Below are 24,191 nucleotides of genomic sequence, written 5' to 3'. Positions count from 1 at the left end.
GTTGTTTTGATTCAGCATATGCTCAAAGATATGAAAGTACGTTTGAGTGTATCTTTAATTATGGTTGCATTGCTGTACACACTTATTAGGGTGTAAGCTCTATTGAATTATATTACACTTCATAATCATGCTTAGGATATGTAATTCAGCCAATCACATTTTAGGTATATCACAGTAGTGAACACGATCATCTAAACAGTGCAAGGTGTACATTTTGGCCGGGGGGGGGGGGGGAGACTGCTATGATATTTACAATGCTCTAAATTCAAAGCAGCCATTGTCTGCTGTTCAGATGTTGTTGGACTCTAATTCTTATCAGCTCCCCCCTCCCCCCACCAGCATAACCAATGATGAGAAATGATGCAGGTCGGCGGGGAAAATAATATCCACTTTAAGAAAGGGCTGCACAAAGGGCATTTTGCATAGGTGCATCCAAATCAGGGTAGCATTGCTGCTTTTGCGTTCTTTTACTGGTGTCTATTAAGGTTGCCAGTGAAGCAGCATTAGAGAAGAGAACAGAAGGGGAGCTAAATTTCCATTAAAACTGCATGATCTAATTTCTATGTAATTTTGAAAGGAATGGAGAAAGAATCAACAGGTGGCCAGTATCTCTGCACAGTCTGCTTTCTGGAAGCTAAGTGCTCATGGACAACTTGAAAGTTCCTGTCCTCCCTTCATTTATTCTTAAGTCTTTAACCAGAGTGTCCTTCAAATAGATAGGTGATGGACCTCTGTAAATTAAGACACTTGGCACTAGCTAACCTTCTGCATGGAAATTGTGAGTTGCAAACTCCTAAGAAATCATAGAATTGATTCTAGTTGGGACCATGGGGGTCATCTAGTCCAACCCCCTGCAATGCAAGAATCGTCCACCCAATGTGGGGCAAAAATAAAGCAGAAAGTGAGTTCCAAATTTCAGTGGCATCTTGGCTTATTTCCTTTATGTGTCAGTGAAGACAATCCATCAGAACACTTTGCTAGAACAAAATAAAATTGGGGAGAATATTGGGGAGAATAGCCACATGTTAATTTGATAGATTTAGCTTTAAATATGAACTAAATTGAATTCTCCCCTGTCCCCAGTGAGTGATTTCCTAGATAGATATTCAAATTCAGAACTCATAGTGTCTATACAGAAACCAAGGTAGCTCTGTAGCCACAAATACATACATTTTCTTGCTTTTGAGGAAATCAGATGTGGGAAAACTGTGGAACTGGACTTAATTGTCAAGGATCCTTTACCTTTATATGTGTGTGTGTGTGTGTGTGTGTGTGTGTGTGAGAGAGAGAGAGAGAGAGAGAGAGAGAGAGAATATATCTGTCTGGTTCTGAATCAGGTGATAAAGAGTTTTCAGGTGTCATTACCTTAAAGCCAGAATACCCTCAAAATTTGATTGCCTGTTGTTTTTCCTATTACAAAAAAATTCTTGATAATGGACTTCGTTGCACAAACAGCTTCTTTAGCACAAAACAACCCTCAAATTTATGATGAAGTAAAGTAGTCCTATTAAGGAGAATCCTCCAAAAAAATCCATCTACCTGAAAGGTTTTCTTGAAGATTTTGGAATCTTCTGTTATAATAAATATGTAGATAGCTGCCTTCTTCAGAGGTGCCATCCATTTACTGAATATAATCTATAACATAAATTAACCTCTCAGTTCTACTTATAAATCTGAAAAATCCCACTGGGATAGGAACATGGAGAAGAAAACACAGAAAGCACAAGGGAAATCAACGATTCCCCTTTGATTTCTGGCATATTCTTTTGGGCAATCTGCAATGAATTCCTTAATGTCAGGAACCATGAAGAAATCTGTTAAAAACTCACATCATCCAATTTAGATCAGGATTCTATCTATGTGAGATCTGTTATCTTTTATGCAAGCCAGGTTGCTCAAACCAGGCAGAAGCTACTGATCCTCCCACATGTTTAAGATATTTGCCTTTTATTTATTTTACTTGCCACTATTTATGTCCCACCCCCTGAAAAATCTATGGGATCACCATACACTATTCTTCAAACATACATATAGAATACACACAGCCTCTTCATTCAGATAATCCCTGCAGCAAATATGAGGAAGGAAGTTATTGCTCTGTTTCTGCTCATGGAATGAGGGAGTTGATTATCAGATAGTAAATTGTTTCCACCACCTTCACAGTGGTGCGTTTTATCTACTGCAGCACCATAACTAGGAATTAATAAATCATTCAGTCACAGTTTCTTCCATATATATATATATATATATATATATATATATATATATATATATATATATATATATGAAGTACAGTCATACCTCAGATGTAAATGCTCCGGTTTTCTCATTTTTTCGGAAGCCGAACATCTGACGCAGCTTCCACTTGAGTGCAGGAAGCTCCTGCAACCAATCAGAAGCCGCGCTTTGGTTGTCGAACATTTGACTGTATTCTTTTTTTAAAAAACAAAACAAAACTATTTATTAAATTTTCCATTTAACAATCCAATCAAAGCATCTTAAATATTTTGACTGTATTCTTTTTTAAGAAATACTATTTATTAAATTTTTCACTTTAACAATCAAATTAAATATTCCAAATTATACATATTATTCAATAATCAAAGAGTCCAAATATTATGCCAAATTATAAAAAATTCAGTCACAGTTTCTCAATTTCCCAGACATAGTTTCAGTTTTCCAAAATCCCACATCAGTTTACAATTTAATTTTAAGAAGTCTTATTGACATTAGACCATGTGGACATCCTATGAAACTGAATGTTTTAAGATTCAGGAGAAATTAAAGAAACCACTTCTTTAAGCAGCATGTAGTAACTTGCTTTCACAGGATGCAATGATACCCACTAACATGGATGGGCTTTAGAAGAGAATTAGACAAATTCATGCTCTGCCTTCCACAGCAATGCTTCTGAATACCACTTGCTGGAAACCATAGTTTAGGTGAATGCTGTTGTGCTTTAATCTTGTTTGCTGGTTTCCTATAGGTATCTGGTTGGCCTCCGTGAGAACAGGATGCTGGACTAGATACCAGATTATTTCAGAATCACTTAAAAGTTCTTATTCATACTAATTGTTCCCCCTTTTTTAAACATTTGACAGACCTTATCCTTTCCGACCACAAATATTGTCAACAAATGATGTGCATTTGTTGCTTGCTTGGAATTACACATTGATCCTTCCTGCAGTCAAAAAGACAACAGCAATCTGTATATGCCCCTACACTTCCGATTTCTTAGCTGCCCAAAGCCAGATTGAATAGCATCACATAGGATAGTAATTTAGAATTCTTGAGTTATATGTTACATATTTGGGAACCACCATAGTGGCTGAAACTTTGGACTCCATATTGGTCACCTTCCTTTGTTGTTTCGGGGAAATTTTGTGACGTGCTGTGAGATTGTTGTTCCATTCATTGCAAAACACAGCAATGCTGCATTCAAAAACCAATATGAAACCAAACTGTAAAATTCATGTCAAGTAAGATTTTGTTTTTCAAATTCCTTCCTTGATAAACAAGGCAGAGGCAAAATACATTAAGTAATTACACTGATAGCCTGTTTTTGTAAGCATTCATGTTGTGAAGCCAATGCTATCAATGTTCTCCAAACTATATGACCTGATTTCTAATCAGTTCTCTGAAGCAGCTTGAAAGTTTTCTTTACTGCATCCTTTACCTCCTTGTTCCTCAAACTGTATATAATGGGGTTGACCAGTGGGGTGAGCAGAGTATAGAACAGAGAAAAAACTTTTTTAATGTCACTTAGTGAACTGATGTTTGGTAAGACATAGACTATCATCAGTGAACCATAGAAGCAAGCAACCACAATCAGGTGAGAAGAGCATGTAGAGAATGCCTTTTGTTTACCAGTGGTTGACGGGATTCTTATAATTCTTTTGATAATACAAACATAAGATGACACTGTTATTAGAAGAGGGGGTAGTATGGCTATAAAGGAGACAATGAAGGCAGTCTTTTCAACCAAATCAGTGTCATTGCAGGAAAGTCTTACCATGGGGGATAAATCACAGAAAAAAGTGTTGATTTTGTTGGGCCCACAGAATCTCAGCTGAGATACGAAATATAGTACGATGTTCATACCCAAAAAGCCACTGATCCAAGACCCAGCAATGAGCATGATGCAAATTCTTCCATTCATGAGCATCACGTAATGCAGTGGCCTGCAAATTGCTAAGTAACGATCATATGACATCACTGCTAGTAAGTAACATTCTGCAGCTGCAAGAGACCCAAAGAAATACAGCTGTGTAAAGCACCCTTTAATAGAAATAGTTCTGTCTCCAGTCAGAAAACTGACCAGCATCCTCGGCATGATGGTTGAGCTGTAGCAAGTCTCCAGGCAGGACAGGCTTCCCAGAAAGAAATACATGGGTGTGTGAAGATGCTGATCAAGAATCACTAGAGTAACAATGAGGATGTTCCCAGCCATGGTTACAAGGTAAACAGGCAGAAACAGGATGGAAAATAAAACCCACAGATCTTCATTATTGAAGTCCAAGAGGATAAATATTATGGGCTCTGTTTGATTTCCATCTCTATCATTCCTTTTTACTTGCATCTATATAAATAAGACAATATCAAGAAAGAATTAGACTTGAGTATTTCATGCTGGATTCACTTTAATTCATAGGATAATATCAATGACATGCAAAAGGCAGGGGGGTTGTACATTACCCATATTGGGATACATCACAACACTGACAACAATGTTTCAACTATGATATGATTGATACATGCTACTCACTGCTATTCTTAGAATTAAATATCTGACACATTGAAAGTGTAATCCAATCCAATACATATCTACTCATAAGCAAATCACATTGAATTCAATGTCGATTTGTGGAGCGGTAGGTAGAGAGTCTCCAGGGCCAGATGAACTACATCCAAGAGTATTAAAAGAACTGGCAGAGGTGATTTCAGAACCACTGGCAATAATCTTTGAAAATTCCTGGAGAACAGGCGAAGTTCCAGCAGACTGGAGGAGGGCAAATGTTGTCCCTATTTTCAAAAAGGGGAAAAGAGAGGACCCAAACAATTACCGCCCAGTCAGCCTGACATCAATACCAGGAAAGATTCTAGAGCAGATCATTAAGCAAACAGTCTGTGAGCACCTAGAAAGAAACTCTGTGATCACTAAAAGTCAGCATGGGTTCCTGAAAAATAAGTCATGTCAGACTAATCTGATCTCATTTTTTGACAGAATTACAAGCCTGGTAGATGAAGGGAACGCTGTGGATGTCGCCTATCTTGATTTCAGCAAGGCCTTTGACAAGGTGCCCCATGATATTCTTGTAAAGAAGCTGGTAAAATGTGGGCTAGACAATGCTACCATTCAGTGGATTTGTAGCTGGATTACTGACCGAACCCAAAGGGTGCGCATCAATGGCTCCTCCTCATCCTGGAGAGTAGTGACTAGTGGGGTGCCACAGGGTTCTGTCTTGGGCCCAGTCTTGTTCAACATCTTTATCAATGACTTGGATGATGGGCTTGAGGGAATCCTGAGCAAGTTTGCAGATGACACCAAGTTGGGAGGGGTGGCTAACACCCCAGAGGACAGGATCACACTTCAGAATGACCTTAACAGATTAGACAACTGGGCCAAAGCAAACAAGATGAATTTTAACAAGGAGAAATGTAAAGTACTACACTTGGGCAAAAAAAATGAAAGGCACAGATACAGGATGGGAGACACCTGGCTTGAGAGCAGTACATGTGAAAAGGATCTAGGAGTTTTGGTTGACCACAAACTTGACATGAGTCAGCAGTGTGATGCAGCAGCTAAAAAAGCCAATGCAATTCTGGGCTGCATCAATAGGAGTATAGCATCTAGATCAAGGGAAGTAATAGTACCACTGTATTCTGCTCTGGTCAGACCTCACCTGGAGTATTGTGTCCAGTTCTGGGCACCACAGTTCAAGAAGGATACTGATAAGCTGGAACGTGTCCAGAAGAGGGCAACCAAAATGGTCAAAGGCCTGGAAACGATGCCTTATGAGGAACGGCTTAGGGAGCTGGGTATGTTTAGCCTGGAGAAGAGAAGGTTAAGGGGTGATATGATAACCATGTTCAAATATATAAAAGGATGTCATATAAAGGAGGGAGAAAGGTTGTTTTCTGCTGCTCCAGAGAAGCGGACACGGAGCAATGGATTCAAACTACAAGAAAGGAGATTCCACCTAAACATTAGGAAGAACTTCCTGACAGTAAGAGCTGTTCGGCAGTGGAATTTGCTGCCAAGGAGTGTGGTGGAGTCTCCTTCTTTGGAGGTCTTTAAGCAGAGGCTTGACAGCCATCTGTCAGGAATGCTTTGATGGTGTTTCCTGCTTGGCAGGGGGTTGGACTGGATGGCCCTTGTGGTCTCTTCCAACTCTATGATTCTATGATTCTATGATTCTATGATTCTATGATTCTAATCCAAAAACAAATCTAGCACAATCAGAGCCACTGGTTGGATGAGAGGGGTTGCGTAAAGCTTTCGGAGTAGTATATGTTTCTGAGAACTACATTTAAAAGAAAAGAAAAATTGAAATCCTATGCTGACTTAACTCGGGGTAAGTCTCAATGAAGTTAGCAGAATTTAATATTGAAAACACCTATAGAGGATTTTGCCTGGAAGGGTTTCATGTGCCCCTTACCTTGAAGCCAAAATTCACCAGATTCCTCTGTATCACCAAAAATTGTAGATCATGGAAATAATTGCACAAGTATCATTATTTATTTCCACAGGGCATCAACTTAATGTATGTCTTGCTAGTAGCATCCAGTATGTTTCAATATATCTCTCTAAGATTTCGTGGCCATCTAGTGCTGCTCTGAAAATGTGGATACATCTCTTTGGATATGGGACTATTGCTGAATACCATGAATCTATCACTTATCACATTCACATCTATCCATCTGCTTGTAAAATGTCAAAAGAGAATGAACACAGAGAAGACACCCTTATCATGAGGGAAATTAGTGGCACTCCTATATGTACTGTCATAGCTTTCTTCCAGGCAAATCACTGGTGGATTTGTTGAGATCCAAGAAAAACACAGTTATCTACTAATGAGGAGTAGCATAATCGCTTTGTGAACCAAACCGCAGTGGTCTCCCTCTGTGCCTTGTCCCCTGGGGGGATTTCCCCACGTGTACATATTACTTGGTGAAAGCCCTGCACTGCAAAATGTGGAGATGTGATAATTTTGATAGACAGCTACTTTTAAAAAAAGTTTCAGTTGTGTGTCAAAGCCCTCAAGCCAACCCCCCATTAGAATAAAGAAATTTACACAGATGCAGGCTTTTGTTTTAAGGTTATTGGGTAAATTTTGGCCACTACTTTATTGATTACAGGAAATGTGAGTGGTATTGGCTTATTTTGGCCACAACTTTATTGATTACAGAAAATGTGAGTGCTATTGGCTAAGGCATTCACAAAAGACTATATCGGACTCCTGCCCCTTTGCAGGAAGTCCGTAAGGGTAAACCACCCAAAAGGTAGCTGCTTCGGGGGAACCCACCTTCATCTCCCCTGGTGTTCCCAGAGGCCTGGCATGGCCCTAGCCCCTCAGACAGAATCCAGTCCCCAGATTCCTTTAACAGAATACCCTTGGACAATGGAGGCGCAGGTGATGGCTGACCTCCCCTCCCCCCACTCAACAATAAGCCAATGCCAAACCGCTAAACCTTACAAAGTTGTGACGATTGCTAAGAGGTAGGTGAAAACCAAGTGGCCAGTGCCAATTTGCCAAATGGGAAAAAAAAATTCTACCCAGTCCCTGTTTCAAGATGGGCAACCAACCAAAGTCCCAAGCAAGGCCAGAGGACATCTAAATTAAAGCCAATGCTATCAATGTTCTCCACACTTTTTGACCTGAATTCTAATCAGTTCTCTGAAGCAGCTTGAAAGTTTTCTTTACTGCATCCTTTACCTCCTTGTTCCTCTAAATGTATATCATGGGGTTGACCAGTGGGGTGAGCAGAGTGTAGAATAGAGAAAAAACTTTTTTTTTCAAATCACTCAATGAACTTAAGTTTGGTAAGAGATAGACTATCATCAGCGAACCATAGAAGCAAGCAACCACAATCAGGTGAGAGGAGCATGTAGAGAATGCCTTTTGTTTACCAGTGGTTGATGGGATTCTTATATGATTGATTGTAGATCATGGAAATAATTGCACAAGTATCTTTATTTATTTTCACAGGGCATCAACTTAATGTATGTCTTGCTAGTAGCATCCAGTATGTTTCAATATATATCTCTAAGATTTTGTGATCATCTAGTGCTGCTCTGAAAATGTGGATACATCTCTTGTGGGTATGGGTCAACTGTTGCTGAATACCATCAATCTATCACTTATGTTAACATTCACATTTATCCATCTGCTTGTAAAATCTCAAAGGAGAATGAACACGGAGAAGACACCCAACTCATGAGGGAAATTAGTGGCACTCCTATGTGTACTGTCATACCTTTCTTCCTGGCAAATCACTGGTGGATTTCTTGATCTCCAAGAAACACCCAGTTATCTAGTAATGAGGAGGAGCATAATAGCTTTGCGAACCAAGTTGCAGTGGGCTCCCTCTGAGCCTTGTCCCCTTGGGGGATTTCCCCACCTGCCTGCCCAACGCAGTGGGACCTTATATTCCAGCACTGCTGTGATTACAATTTGTTTAAGCTAACTTTTTAAAGCTTTGTTTAAGATTGATTAAAACATACAATATGAATGCTTTCTTTCTATATAACAGGAAGCATAAGAGTATTGGTTCAGGACAGGAAATGGGGAGTAGGGATCAGTCTCATATGCAAGCCTATTAAAAAATAGATGCTTTTTATTCCCAATGTTGAATTGGGCTAAGGAGGACCAGCTATAGGGTTTCCATTGGTTTCCATTGTCTCTGAAACCAGCAAAAATGGGTGCAAAAATGTGTTCAGGAAGTGAAAATATTTGCAACATATACACAGACTCTCACACACAAAGCCATTCTCTTCAGATAATCCATGCAGATAGCATGAGGAGGATTGTTACTCCTCCCTTTTCACTCAGAAAATGATGAGATGATCAGAGAGATAGTGATTTTCATCTTTATCAGCTCCACCTGCCCCAGCAGTGTGACTATGAATGAACAAAACATTTAGGTTTTGTTTCTCTCAGTTTCTCATTTTTCCATTGTTAAGTTCAGTAGCCAATGAAGTTTATATTTTAAAAGCAGATCAAATAATATTTACTGATGAAAATGCTTAAGAATTGTAGTGTGACTCTCTCAAAATAAACACATTTTTGCACGCAAACTTCTCTGACATAACATATTTTTGCAAAGCACTTTCCCCTAATATAATAAACAGTTCCATCTTAGGTTTAATAATGAATGTCTTTTTGTACATATTACTTGGTGAAAGACCTGCATTGCAAAATTTGGAGATGTGGTAATTTTGAAAGACAGCTACTTTTTTAAATGTTGCAGTTAGGTGTATATGTTGCATATTGGGGAGGACCATAGTTCAGTGGTTGTACACTGGAAATCCCAAGTTCAGTTCCTGGCATCTGCTGGTAAGTGTTGCAGAGAGATTTTGTGACCATCTAGTGCTGCTCTGAAAATGTGGATGCATCTCTTGTGGGTATGGGTCAACTGTTGTTGAATACCATCAATCTATCACTTATGTTAACATTCACATCTATCCATCTGTTTGTAAAATCTCAAAGGAGAATGAACACAGAGGAGACACTTGGGACCTCCAGGGGTAAGCACCAGTCAATAGCCATTGTTGGAGCTCCCTCTGCTGGTAGTTTACCCTTCGCAGGCTCCCTGCTGGGTGGGCAGGAGACAGTTAAAGTCATCAGATACCAATGCCTAAGCCAATACCAGCCACACTTGTGTATTCAATAAAGTTGTGGGCTAAATTTTTCGCCTAACCTTTAAACTAAATTCTGTCTCCTTGGTGTCTTTTTTCCATGGGGGTGGGTTTCGGGGCTTGATGCACAAATGATTCAGCTTCCTCTTTTCATTTTAGATAGTTTTATGATGCACTGCGAGGTTTCGCTTGTAAATCACAACCACAGTGTGACATGTTTCTAAATCCTTTCTTTTGATGCTGGACTCAATATCAATATGAAGCTAAGCTATAAAATCAATACAAGGTCAATCTCCTGCTTTGATGAAGAAGGCAGGGGCAAAATATGTTAATTAATTACCTTCGTAATTAGTCCCAGTAAAACATTCACATCATAGAGCCAATAGCACCAGTGGTCTCCTCCACGTATTTGCTAGAATTTTAGTGAGCTCTCTGAAGCAGCTGGAAAGTTTTCTTTGCTGCATCCTTTACCTCCTTGTTCCTCAAACTGTATATAATGGGGTTGACCAGTGGGGTGAGCAGAGTATAGAACAGAGAAAAGAGTTTCTTCAAGTCACTCAATGAATTCATGTTTGGTAAGACATAGACTATCATCAGTGAGCCATAGAAGCAAGCAACCACAGTCAAGTGAGAAGAGCATGTAGAGAATGCCTTTTGTTTACCAGTGGTAGATGGGATTCTTATAATGCTTTTGATGATGCCAACATAAGATGATATGGTTATTAGAAGAGGAGGCAGAGTGCCTATAGAGGAGATGATGAAAGCTGTCATTTCAACTAAATCAGTCTTGTCGCAGGAGAGTCTAATCACAGGGGTTAAATCACAGAAAAAATGATTGATTTTGTTGGGCCCACAGAATCTCAGCTGAGATACCAAAAATATTATGATGCTGATACCCAATGAGCCACTGATCCAAGACCCAGCAATGAGCATGATGCAAATTCTTCCATTCATGAGCATCACGTAATGCAGTGGCCTGCAAATTGCTAAGTAGCGATCATAAGACATCACTGCTAGAAAGTAACATTCTGTAGCAGCAAGAAACCCGAAAAAATACAGCTGAGCAAAGCATCCATGAACAGAAATGGATCTGTCCCCAGACAGAAAACGGACCAGCATCCTCGGCATGATGGTTGAGCTGTAGCAGGTTTCCAGGCAGGACAGGTTTCCCAGGAAGAAATACATGGGTGTGTGAAGATGCTGATCGAGAATCACTAGAATAACAATGAGGATGTTCCCAGCCATGGTCACAAGGTAAACAGGCAGAAACAGTATGGAAAATAAAACCCACAGATCTTCATTATTAAAGTCCAAGAGAATAAACATTATGGGCTCTGTTTGATTTCCATCTCTATCATTGTTTTTCAGTTGCATCTATATAAATAACACAATATCAAGAAAGAATTAGACTTGAGTATTTCATGCTGGATTCACTTTAATTCATAGGATTATATCAATGACATGCAAGAAGGCTGGGGATTTGTGCCCAACCCATATTTAACCAAACAAAACTCTCTATTTCTGTTTTGGGATACATCACAACACTGAAAACAGTGATCCAAATATGATATCATTGATACATGCTATTCACTTCTATTTTTAGAGTTAAATCTCTGACACATTTACAGTGTAATCCAATCTAATACATATGTACTCTCACATTGAATCTACAAATCACATTGAATCTTATGTCAATTTGTGCAGCAATCGGTAGAGGTTCTAATCCAAAAACAAATCCAGCACAAATCTAGCACAATCTGAGCCACTGGGTGGATGGAAAGGGTTGTGCAAAGCTTTCAGGGAAGTATGTGCCTTAGTTTCTTAGAGCTACATTTAAAAAAAAGAAAAGAAAAAGCTGAAATCCTATGCTCACTTAACTTGGGGTAAGTCTCATTGCAGTTAGCAAAATGTACTATTGAAGGAACTTAAACAGGATTTTGCCTGGAAGAGTTTCATGTACTCCTTACCTTAAAGGCAGAATTCTGAGTTTTCCTCTGTATCACCCAAAATTGTAGATCATGGAAATAATTGCACAAGTATCATTATTTATTCCCACAGGGCATCAACTTAATGTATGTCCTGCTAGTAAAAGTCCTACATCGAGTTTGTTTCAATATGTATCTGGAAGATTGCATGACCATCTGATGCTTCTCTGAAAATATGTGGATATTGGTCAGCTACTACTGAATGCCATCAATCTATAGCTTACGTTGACACTCACATCTATCCACCTGCTTCTAAAATCTCAAAGGAGAATGAACACGGAGAAGACACCCAACTCATGAGGGAAATTAGTGGCACTCCTATATGTACTGTCATACCTTTCTTCCTAGCAAATCACTGGTGGATTTGTTGATCTCCAAGAAACACCCAGTTATCTAGTAATGAGGAGGAGCATAATAGCTTTGCGAACCAAGTTGCAGTGGGCTCCCTCTGAGCCTTGTCCCCTTGGGGGATTTCCCCACCTGCCTGCCCAACGCAGTGGGACCTTATATTCCAGCACTGCTGTGGTTACAATTTGTTTAAGCTAACTTTTTAAAGCTTTGTTTAAGATTGATTAAAACTTACAATATGAATGCTTTCTTTATATATAACAGGAAGCATAAGAGTATTGGTTCGGGACAGGAAATGGGGAGTAGGGATCAGTCTCATATGCAAGCCTATTAAAAAATAGATGCTTTTTATTCCCAATGTTGAATTGGGCTAAGGAGGACCAACTATAGGGTTTCCATTGGTTTCCATTGTCTCTGAAACCAGCAGAAATGGGTGCAAAAATGTGTTCAGGAGTGAAAATATTTATCACATATACACAGATTCTCACACACAAAGCCTTTCTCTTCAGATAATCCATGCAGATAGCATGAGGAGGATTGTTACTCCTCCCTTTTCACTCAGAAAATGATGAGATGTTCAGAGAGATAGTGATTTTCATCCTCATCAGCTCCACCTGCCCCAGCACTGTGATGAGGACTGAACAAAACATGCAGTTTTTGTTTCTCTCAGTTTCAGATTTTTCCATTCATAACTCCAGTGGCCCAAGCGGTTTGTATTTTAAAAGCAGAACAAATAATAAGTACTCACGAAAATGCTTAAGAATTGTAGTGTGACTTTCTCTAAATAAACATATTTTTGCATACAGTACATTAGAAAAAATAAGATGGGAATGTTTGTTATATGTGAGGAAAGTGCTTTGCAAAAACATGCTAATGTATTTCTTTTCGTACATATTACTTGGTGAAAGGCCTGCATTGCAAAATTTGGAGATGTGCTAATTTTGAAGGAGAGCTACTTTTAAAAATGTTGCAGTTAGGTGTATATTTTGCATTTTGGGGAGGACCATAGTTCAGTGGTTGTACACAGAAAATCCCAAGTTCAGTTCCTGGCATCTGCTGGTAAGTCTTGCAGAGAGTCCCGCCTGAGATTCTGGGGAGCTGCCTTCAGTCAGTATTGGCAACACAGTGGAACAACGGGCTGACGACATATGATTCCGCTTTTCCTTTAAGGTAGTTTAAGGTAGTTTTATGATGCGCTGTGAGGTTTCTCTTGTCACAACCACATATAATCCTTTCTCTTGATGCTGGACTCAATATCAATATGAAGCTAAGGTATATTATTAATACAAGGTCAAATTCCTGCTTTGATAAAGAAGTCAGGGGCAAAATATGTTAATTAATTATCTTCAGAATCAGTCCCAGTAAAACATTCACATCATAAAGTCAATAGCACCAGTGGTCTCCTCCACATGTTTACCAGAAATTTAGTGAGCTCTCAGAAGCAGCTTGAAAGTTTTCTTTACCGCATCTTTTACTTCTTTGTTCCTCAGACTGTACACAAGGGGGTTGACCAGAGGGGTGAGCATAGTGTATAACAAAGATAATAGTTTCTTCAGATCAATCAAGGAAATGTTGTTTGGTAAGACATAGACTATCATCAGGGAGCCATAGAAGCAAGCAACCACAGTCAGGTGAGAAGAGCATGTAGAGAATGCCTTTTGTTTACCAATGGTGGATGGGATTCTTAAAATGCTTTTGATAATACACACATAAGATGACACAGTTATTAGAAGGGGAGGTAGTGTAGCTAAAGAGGAGACAATGAACGCTGTCTTTTCAACCACATCAGTCTCATTGCACGAAAGTCTTACCATGGGGGAGAAATCACAGAAAAAATGATTGATATGGTTGGGCCCACAGAATCTTAGCTGAGATACCAAATATATTAGGACACTAATACCCAATGATCCACTGACCCATGATCCAACAATAAGCATGATGCAAATTCTTCCATTCATGAGCATTACATAATGCAGTGGCTTGCAAATTGCTAAATAGCGATCATATGACATCACTGCTAGGAAGTAACATTCTGTTCCTGCAAGACACCCAAAGAAAAACAGCTGTGCAAAGCATCCATGAACAGAAATGGTTCTGTCTCCAGTCAGAAAACTGACCAGCATCCTCGGCATGATGGCTGAGCTGTAGCAAGTCTCCAAGCAGGAGAGATTTCCCAGGAAGAAATACATAGGTGTGTGGAGGTGCTGATTATTCACCACTAATAGAATAATGAGGATGTTTCCAGCCATGGTCACAAGGTAGATAGGTAGAAACAGCACAGAAAATAAAACCTGCAGGTCTTCATTATTAAAGTCCAAGAGGATGAATGTTGTGGGCTCTGTTTGATTTCCATCTTCCTCATTGCTCTTCATTGACATCTGAAAAAAATCAGACAATATTGAGAAAAACATTGACATATATATATGACCAGGGGGGATTTGTCAACCAGAGGTCACTGGGACTCAGTTCCGGCACCTCCCAGGTGGGCACCATTGCCATTATAAGAGAACAAGGGAGGCGTTCATGGTGAGTTCTGGCACCTCTTTTTCTGGAACAAATAGCACTGTATATGACAGAGGGCTTACATTAAGTGAAACACAAATTGAATTACAATGGTAATGACTAGGGCTGTGCAGAGGATTAGATTGAGATTTAAAATGTGGTGTAGTAGTTAAGAGTGGTAGACTCGTAATCTGGGGAACCGGGTTCGCGTCTCCGCTCCTCCACATGCAGCTGCTGGGTGACCTTGGGCTAGTCACACTTCTTTGAATTCTCTCAGCACCACTCACCTCACAGAGTGTCTGTTGTGTGGGAGGAGGGGAAAGGAGATTGTTAACCGCTTTGAGACTCGGGTAGTGATAAAGTGAGATATCAAATCCAAATCCAGAGCTAAATATGACCTATTTGGAGAGCTCCAGGCTTCAGCTGAGTTGGGTTGGGGCAACTGTGGATCGCTTTGTCCTGGGCTGTCAGGGAGTGGAGAATCAGGCAGGAAAGAGAGACTGGCATGAGGTTGAAAAAGGAGAAAGAGGATAAAACCCAGACCCATTTGGCAGCTGCATTTTTGACAGAGAATGTATCTGTGTGAGGTGGGCAGGTTGATGGATTTCTCCTTCTTCCTGTCAGGCCTCTCCTCCTTCCTGCCCCCTAAAGTGGCATAGCACAAGATCAAACTCTCTCTGTTATGAGCTCTTAACCAGGAATTTTTTTACCTTGCACAGTGCTGATCGCTAGGCTTTTTGTGAGAGGCTTGCCTTGCTTGTAGGGAAGCTGCTTGTGAAGGAACAGCACCATACATGATTGGCTCCTCCTGCTTAATAGCTGGGAAGTGGGAGAATCTGGTGCTTTCATTCACAACTGTATTTTTCAGCTGTTAAATGTTAACTCTTTGTTAAATGAATAGGGGTGGATAGTCTCCAGGTTGACCCAAGGCAAATCAGCTCTATCGGGGAGCCCAAGATTACAGCTGATTGAGACCAAATATTAGAGCCACATGGTAATTACTCCCAGGTATTTGTTTGCTTTCATTTCTCAAAGCTATTTTGAAGGAGGAAAGCTGAAATCCTATATTGGCTTAACTGGGAGCAAGCACCAGTGAAATTAGTTGAACTTACTACTGATGAGGCACATTATAGGACTGAGCTTAAATAGTTGACTGTGCTCCTTACCTTAAAGCCAGAACAAACCAGATTCTTGATGAATTGTGGGTCTTCCCTCTGCATTACACCAAAATGTGGCTCATGGAAATAATTGCACAAGCATCATTTCTGCACTTCAACGCATGTCAGATCTTGAATGTATGTCTTGTTAGGAACTGCCCTGCATCTAGTAGTTTCAAGTATACATCTGGAGGATTTCCCCGAAGTTTTGAAAATCTGAGGCTGCACTGAAAATTTTGATGCATCTCTTCTTGATATGTGTCAGCTGTTGCTGGATGCAATCATTCTATAGTTTATGTAAGCATCCAAATCTATTAATCTGCTTGTAAAATCTCAATGGAAAAACGACACATAAAAGTCAATGCCTAAATCATAAGGGAAATTAGTGGTTCTCCTCACACTATATCCATAATCACCTTCCTGAAAAATCCCTGATGGATTTGTTTAACTCAAGGGAACCCTGACTATGTGATATCTGCCCATTTCATTCTCAATAATATAAATTGGAATATTGGTTTATATGACATGAATGATCCTTCTGGGCTAGCGTAGTTAGACTTCCAAGGTTGCACCATGTTCATACAGTACAGGACCACTCTTCATCATGCCAATTAGAAATTTCATTCTCTCTCCATTAGGAATAGTTTATGTCTAGTAGTCTGGGTTATTCTTTGTAGTCTTATTGATTTTATTTCCATGCTTTTTACTTGGTCGCGTGCAGCCCCCTGGATCTCAGTGTAGCTCCTAGTAGTTCAGGACTGGTTTCACCCTTCCCAGCCAGGATACCTGGGGTCTCCGCCTACCTCAGTCAACTGCCCAATCCTGCCTGGGGAGGCATTGCCAGGGGATTGGCCACCTAAGGGGAGGGACCGCCTTGAACACACAATAGAAGCTGGCTAAATAAGGACATACAACCTTGTTCCATCTGAATCTTTGTGTCAGGGACTGTCTGGATGAGGAAGAGCTAAATAAGTGAGTTATGAGAGAGCAGAGAGAGAAACTTAGTGGCCCATATAGCAGACAAATGGAACAGCTATCAAGAAGTGGCTCAACACAAAACAGTACAGAGGCAGAGTAGGAGAGACAGCTTTCTTTCATATTACTCCTGCTTGATTCTTAAAGAAAACTGACTGGCATCCTTGGCATGATGGTTGAGCTGTAGCAAGTCTCCAGCCAGGATATGATTCCTAGGAAGAAATACATGGGTGTGTGAAAATACTGATCAAAAATTACTAGAATAATAATGAAGGTGTTTCCAGCCATGGTTGCAAGTTAGATATGTAGAAACAATATAGAAATCAAGACCCAAATATCTTCATTATTCAAGCATAAGAGGATGAAAGACATGGGCTCTGATTGATTTAGCTTTTTCTCATTGTTTCAGTTGCATCTAAATAAATCAGACATAATCTAGAAAAAAAATTGACTTGAAGTCACTTTAGACGGTAATATCAACGACATATCAAATGATTGTGGTTTGCATATGACCCATTCTAAAGAAACATACAAAAATATGCTTTTATACTTTTAGCACTATAAAAGTATATACAGAGTATTTCTCTGAGTCCTGTCAGGGAAGAAGATGGGATATATATATATATGTGTGTGTGTGTGTGTGTGTGTGTGTGTGTGTGTGTGAAATGAATAGCTCTCCACCACAAGAATGAGTTTCAAAGCTTTACTGGAAACAGCCTTATTTAAAAAAGTAACAAAATACAAAGTAACACATAACTCTTTAACAGGAAGCAATGTGGTCCAATCTTCCTTTAAGTCCTTCATACAGTTCTAAAAGCTTTCATTTTTCTAGTGCCAGATAGATCTTAAGCAACTTGCTTCCATCAGCATCAGAGCTTAGCCACTTGTGCCTAATGCAAACTTTTCTTGTAAAATGTTTTCAAACACAATGCCTTAAAAATGCATTTTATGCATATTAAACTTACACCTTAACCCATTTTTACAATGATGGCAATATAGTAGCATATTAAAAACTGAGAGGAAATATAAACAACTCAGACTTGGATTGGTTACAGATCAACCAACTGAATGATCTTTTGAGAATTCAAGTCAACAGCAATCTTACTAAACCAAGCAACATTATTGAATCAGGGTGGTGCAGGGAGGGGATTGGCATCCACAGTGTCCAAGTTGCACAAGTCCTTATTTCTGGTATTCTTGATATCAATGGATACAAGAACAAAAACCAAATTGGCACAATGCTTTCCTAAGGGTATCCTTTACATCTTTGTTCCTTAGGCTGTATATGAAGGGGTTGGCCATTGGCGTTAGAATTGTGTACAAGAAGGAGAAAACCTTATTTAGATCTTTGAATTTACCAGTTGTTGGTAGGATGTAGACAAATATTAAAGATCCATAGAAAACTGAAACTACAGTGAGATGAGAAGAGCAGGTGGAAAAGGCCTTTTGCCTCCCAGTCATAGATGGGATTTTCAGGATTGTGCTGAGGATAAAAATGTAAGATGTTACAGTTATGAGAAATGTGGGTAGAATTCCAATGGATGATGTTATGAAAGCTGCAGTTTCAATAACCCAGGTGTCACTGCAAGACAGTCTTACTACAGGTGTAAAATCACAAAAGAAATGGTCAATTTGATAATGGCTGCAGAAAGTGAGCTGGGTCAACAAAGATGTTAAGATGGTTATAAGCAGCGATCCAATTAACCAGGATACCGAAACCAGCAGGATGCATGTTCTGTTGTCCATAAGCATGACATAATGCAATGGTCTACATATGGCTAGGTAGCGATCATATGACATCACTGCCAGGAGGTAACATTCAGTAGCTCCCAAGGTGGAAAACAAATGCATCTGTACAATGCAGCCCACAAAAGAAATAGTTTTGTCCCCTGTAAGAAAACTGTTCAGCATTCTGGGTAAGATAGTTGAGGTGTAGCATATCTCCAAGAAGGACAAATTTGATAGAAAGAAATACATGGGAGTTTGCAGGTGCTGCTCAGCCATAACAAGTGCAACAATGAGGAGATTACCAGACAGAGTCACAATATAGATGACTAGGAATAACAAAAAGAGGAGTGTATTCACGTTCTCAACGTTCCTAAATCCAAGGAGAAGGAATTCGGCGATACCTGTTACGTTTTGCCATTCTGGGTTTTTCAAATGCTGCATCTATAGATAGGAAGTCACATACTGAGTAATTAAAAAATTAGGTTTCCACCCCCATCCCCACACAAGAATTGAGCAACCATCACTCAACACACATACACCATTGTGCCATATACACATCTTTTTGAGCAGGGCCATTTTAAATCAGCGTTTGCATTGGTTTTGCTGCATCTCTGGACAAGTTAATATGCAATGTGTTTGTTCACTTCTCATGAGCTGCAGAAAATCTGCAGAAAATCATTGACTCAGAAGAAGGGCACTTTCAAACTGCCAGTATTTGGGGGTGAGATACAATCACTGACTGTCGAATTCAGGGTGCAAAACTAAAAAATAAATATAATTGGCTTGTGTTGTACCGTGTTTCCCCTTTTTTAAGACACCGTCTTATAACTTTTTCCCTCAAAAAACACACAGTGGCTTATTTTCAGGGGGTGTCTTTTTTTAAAAAAAGTGCTGGTACAACTGGGACCCACTGGCTCAGGACGCTCAGTGTTCTCTTCTGCGCGCTGCTGGGCGCGTTGTTGGCGCTGCCAGTTCCAAGCGCCTGCAGGGTGGGGTGGGGGTGGCAGTGCTTTAAACCCCCAACCCTTTAGAAAGCAATGGAAGTTATGGACCGTAACAATCCTTAAGAGGCGCAGGTCTTAAAAACCCCCTGGTATCACCCTTGAAGCACAGCCTTCCAAAGTCAGGGGGGAAGAGGTCTGTTTAGACAAAGGAAAGGATCGGGGGTGATTCTGCGCCCTGGGACCCACAGAACTACTTTTAAAATCCCAACCTGGGGGGGGGGGGTCAAATAGTGAAGCCCCATATCCCTGTAGCAACAGAAGGCACATTCTGAAGCACCCGAGCTGTTCGGTTCCATAAAAAATCCAGGAATTGTAAAATTAACAACAATAATGGGGGGGCACTCTATCCAAAGAGTTAAGAAGGAATGGGAAAGTGTTGAGTTATATATGGAAAAATATGGAAAGGAAAGTTAGTTAAAGATAAAAAATAAATAATTATCGCAAGGGGAAAAATAACATCATAAAGGGTAATAATATTAAATATAAAATAGACAACACAACAGAAAAAGCAAGTATATGACTAAATGAGATCGCACAGGAGTGAGGGAAGTGGGGAGAGACGGAGGGGAGTAAGGAATGGAAGGAGGCAATGGTTGGAGGAGGGTATAGGGGGATGAATTAAAGGAAAATTAAGACTGAGAGGCGCATGGTTTTTGTTTTTTAAAGATGCAAAGGCTTGCAATCAGCCAAAGTATAGAGCCCAACTTCCAGGAGACTGCAATCTACTTGCGGATTTATAAACTGGAGGTGATCTACCCCCGTTTTATTGGTGTTCAGGTCAGAGTTGTTTTTAGAGAGAGGAAATATCCCATTTTTGAGGTTAAAGTAAAAGTTCCTGACCTTTTTTTTTATAATGAGGAAATGCTGCTAAAACTCCGTTCTTCATTCCATGAAGGGGAGAGGGGGCGGGGCCGGGTGCTCAAAGACAAAAGAAATGGAAAAGGAGATAGTGATCAACTGCAGCCTCCTGCAGCCGCCGGGAGAGGCAGGGGCTGCAGCCGAGTGCTGCTTCGCAAACAAACGGGGGGAAAGTGCTTAGAACCCAGAGAATCCAGCTGAAAAACACAAAGCAGCAACAGCAATTGCACACACACCATCCCAAGCCAGCACAGTAACCAAGTCCCAAAAGCAAGAAAGGACTCAGCAAACACTGCTGCGGCCGGCGTTGCTGCTGCTGACTCGGGGAGCTCAGTGCTCTCTTCCGCACAGCGCCTATCACTATGGCTTATTTTCGGGGTACGGTTTATATTTCTCAAATGCTTAGAAATGCTGCTATGGCTTATTTTATGACTACGCCTTGAAAAGGGGGAAACACGGTAGGTCCAGTCGTGACCAACTCTGGGGTTGTAGCGCTCATCTCACATTATTGGCCGAGGGATCCAGCGTACAGCTTCCAGGTCATGTGGCCAGCATGAAAAAGCCGCTTCTGGAGAACCAGAGCAGCACACAGAAACACCGTTTACCTTCCTGCTGTAGCAGTACCTATTTATCTACTTGCACTTTGACGTGCTTTCAAACTGCTAGGTTGGCAGGACCAGGAACCGAGCAACGGGAGATCACCCCATCGTGGGGATTCGAAATTGCCAACCTTCCAATCTGCAAGCCCTAGGCTCTGTGTTTTAACACACAGCACCACCCACGTCCCTACAATAAGGGGAACTGCTCTTAAATACCAATTGCAACATTTTATAACTCCCCTGATGCTGTCTATCCTCCCTGCAAACTTTGTGCAAAGCAATCAAGATGACTCTCGATTCCAAGTCATCTAGAAGCAACTTAAAACAGGTGTGCATTTCATAGCGAATATACATAAGTTGGATGGGTGTAAGGTGTAAAACAGGCATAGGCAAACTCTGGCCCTCCAGATGTTTTGGAACTACAATTCCCACCATCCCCGACTAACAGGACCAGTGGTCAGGGATGATGGGAACTGTAGTCTCAAAGCATCTGGAGGGCCGGAGTTTGCCTATGCCTGGTGCAAAAGAAAAAGGAGGTGTGTGCAATGCGAGGAAGATTCATGATACCAGTTTAGAGCCAATGTTAATCTAAATGTTTTGGCTGCTGATTATTATCCCCTCCTTTAAAAAATAAATCATAATCTCAGTTTCTTTAAACTAGAAATCTAACCTGAAGTGATGTGAAATGAGCAGGTAGATAGTAGCTTTTGCCTCCCATCCATGGATGGGATTTTCAGGTCTGTGCTGCTGTCAAAAATAAAAAAAGGTATCACAGTTTCAAGAAAAATAGACAGAATTCCTGTGGCTGGTGCTGTAGTTTCAATCACCCAGGTATAATGGCACCATGGGTGCAAAACTGCAAAATAAATGGTTTTATATTAGCTTCAGAAAGGAAGTCATGTCTTCTACAACTAACAAATAATATACTGAGTCGGGGACTCTTAAGGGACTAGTAGTTAACAGCAATCTGAAACATAAATGTTCATGTCAGATACTGTATACATCTTTTGAACAAGGTTGTATGGTATTTTAAAAATTGCACATAATTGAGATCCCTTCTCATAAGCAGTGGAAAACGTAATTTCATCAAAATAAGAATTATAAAACCAAGATATCCATAAGAATTATAAAACCAAGATATCCATAGAAAGTGGGGTGCATTGCAGGGAAGAGCAGTAATAATGGAGGCAGCTGGATTTCAGGAAAACATTGCTGCTCTTCTAATTAAGGATTGTTTTCAATGAGGAATCTTCAATAAAATCCTAAATGAGTCAAGAATCCCTGGAAGGAGTAGAATTTTGAAACATCTACTTTAAGCAATTTTACCTAAAATCTAAGTGTACCTGCTTTTTCACATCCATTTATAGAAGGTTCTTTCTTTCTTGATGTTGATAAGTCCAGGTGATGTCTTTCTGGCTTGCCCATTGATGAGTCTAAACTATTAAGAAGAAGGCTACGAAACACTGAATATATTCATTTGTATTTATATTTGTACCTGCACCGTCTCACAGACACATTCTCTCTCATATTCCAGGTTAATTACACCATTCTTTTATTCTCAGTGGGAAAAGCCAAGCAGAACACAAAAGCCCCCAAGAGCCATTGTTGACTGCAAATGAAGTTTCTATTCAAGGGAGACTATTGGTCAGGTGGGAGAGAGAGGCAGAGCATTAACACTGAGGATGAAAGAATGAACAGATATCATCATATTATTTCTCTCACATGTTTTAAATGGCAGCACTCCAGCCAGGAGAATCAAAGTTATCATAATATAACTATGCCTAATTTTCACAGAAATAGAAAATAACATGGTAGACCTATTTCTGGACTGTATGTCCTCAGACTTCAGGTGAGGGCTCACATGACTGTTCATGCCAAATATCACCTGCAATAAACATTATTAATAGAAATGTTCCATCTATAGAGATACATTTTCTGAGCACAGAAAGTTAATTAAGAATGAACCAAAACATATCCAACCCAATTAGTTTCCACCTTTGTACGTGGAAAAAATGGCACACCCATTTTGGAATTTTTGTTCAGGGATTAAAAAGAAGCTTCTAGAAAGCTAGCTTGGCTTCCCAGTAGTGTTGCCAGACTCAATAGAGGACAGGACTTCTGTGCCTTTAATTACCCTGCTCTCTTTTGAGTCTGGAAACCTTAAAGAGAAACCAGCAGACCCTTTGCTTGGAAATTAAACGAAGGGTCTGCTGGTTTCTCTTTAGGGTTTCCAGACTCAAAGGAGAGCAGGGCAATTAAAGGCACAGAAGTCCTGTCCTCTATTGAGTCTGGCAACCCCAGTTCCCATTGGCACTGATAATGGTACTCCACACAGTAGCTAAATGACTGATGCTTTCCAGGGAATGATGCTATATGGTGAATGCCATTGTTCTGAGGCAACTCCTTCTGGGAGGGGTTCTGCGGCATTTTGAAGTTGCAAGAAGCCCAAATAAAAATAGTGTTGCAAAGTATCCATTGATAGAAATGGTTCTGCCTCCAGTCAGAAAAGTGACCAGTATCTTTGGCATGAGAGTTGAGCTATAGCTAGTCTCCAGACAGGACAGGCTTCCCAGGAAGAAATACATGCGTGTGTGAAGATGCTGATCCAGAATCACTAGAATAATAATGAGGATGTTTCCAGCTACGGTTATATAGGTAGAAACAATATAGAAAATAAAACTCACATATCTTCATTATTAAAGTATAAGAGGATGAATGTTATGAATTTTATTTCCTTGTTTCTTATTGCTTTTGAGTTGCATCTAAAGTAAGTAAATCAGATGATATCTAGAAAAAATAAAGACTTGAATATTTGATGCTGAAATCACTGTGATTCATAGGGTAATATAAATGACATATCAAAATATTTTTGTTTTCACATAACCCATTTTAAAGAGGCGTACAAAATTATGCTTTTATACTTTCAGCAGTTCTCATTTTAGTAAGTAAGTGCCTCGAGTCCTGTCAAGAAAAAAGATGAGGTATAAATAAATAAATAAATAAATAAAAGAATAATAGCTTTCCACCACAAGAATGAGTTTCAAAGATTTACTGGAAACAGCCTTAAAATATTTACAAAGAAACAATACAAAGTGCAAAGTAATGCATTGCTCTTTAACAGCATTTGTGGAAAGTCAATTGAGCTTTATTTCAAGCCAATGCTGATGCCTTACCTG

General features: G+C 39.9%; 4 protein-coding genes across 4 annotated transcripts; all 4 read right to left on the bottom strand.

Moving 5' to 3' along the window:
• Nucleotides 1-3,625: 3,625 nt before the first annotated feature.
• LOC118077938 (olfactory receptor 6B1-like) lies at nucleotides 3,626-4,567 on the bottom strand. Its single transcript, XM_035101660.2, has one exon. It carries the CDS (start codon nucleotides 4,448-4,450, stop codon nucleotides 3,626-3,628), a length of 825 nt encoding a protein of 274 aa, XP_034957551.2. The 5' UTR covers nucleotides 4,451-4,567.
• A 5,712-nt stretch (nucleotides 4,568-10,279) lies between these two features.
• On the bottom strand, nucleotides 10,280-11,185 carry LOC118077949 (olfactory receptor 11L1-like). Its single transcript, XM_035101670.2, has one exon. The coding sequence runs from the start codon at nucleotides 11,183-11,185 to the stop codon at nucleotides 10,280-10,282; it is 906 nt and encodes a 301-aa protein (XP_034957561.2).
• A 100-nt stretch (nucleotides 11,186-11,285) lies between these two features.
• Nucleotides 11,286-14,963, bottom strand: LOC118077948 (olfactory receptor 11A1-like). The gene has a single exon (XM_035101669.3). It carries the CDS (start codon nucleotides 14,607-14,609, stop codon nucleotides 13,617-13,619), a length of 993 nt encoding a protein of 330 aa, XP_034957560.2. The 5' UTR covers nucleotides 14,610-14,963; the 3' UTR covers nucleotides 11,286-13,616.
• Nucleotides 14,964-17,944: 2,981 nt separating this feature from the next.
• Nucleotides 17,945-18,941, bottom strand: LOC148683870 (olfactory receptor 2AP1-like). The gene has a single exon (XM_088655156.1). It carries the CDS (start codon nucleotides 18,828-18,830, stop codon nucleotides 18,030-18,032), a length of 801 nt encoding a protein of 266 aa, XP_088511282.1. The 5' UTR covers nucleotides 18,831-18,941; the 3' UTR covers nucleotides 17,945-18,029.
• Nucleotides 18,942-24,191: the final 5,250 nt, after the last annotated feature.

The sequence above is a fragment of the Zootoca vivipara genome, chromosome 12 (assembly GCF_965207765.1).
Source record: "Zootoca vivipara chromosome 12, rZooViv2.hap1.1, whole genome shotgun sequence".
Classification (NCBI taxonomy): domain Eukaryota; kingdom Metazoa; phylum Chordata; class Lepidosauria; order Squamata; family Lacertidae; genus Zootoca; species Zootoca vivipara.
The sequence above is the reverse complement of the archived record's forward strand: the minus strand, read 5'-3'. Positions and strand labels throughout refer to the sequence as shown.

Coding starts and splice junctions, on each gene's coding strand:
- LOC118077938 (XM_035101660.2), bottom strand. CDS start 4,450: ATGGCTGGGAACATCCTCATTGTTACTCTAGTGATTCTTGATCAGCAT.
- LOC118077949 (XM_035101670.2), bottom strand. CDS start 11,185: ATGTTTATTCTCTTGGACTTTAATAATGAAGATCTGTGGGTTTTATTT.
- LOC118077948 (XM_035101669.3), bottom strand. CDS start 14,609: ATGTCAATGTTTTTCTCAATATTGTCTGATTTTTTTCAGATGTCAATG.
- LOC148683870 (XM_088655156.1), bottom strand. CDS start 18,830: ATGGCTGAGCAGCACCTGCAAACTCCCATGTATTTCTTTCTATCAAAT.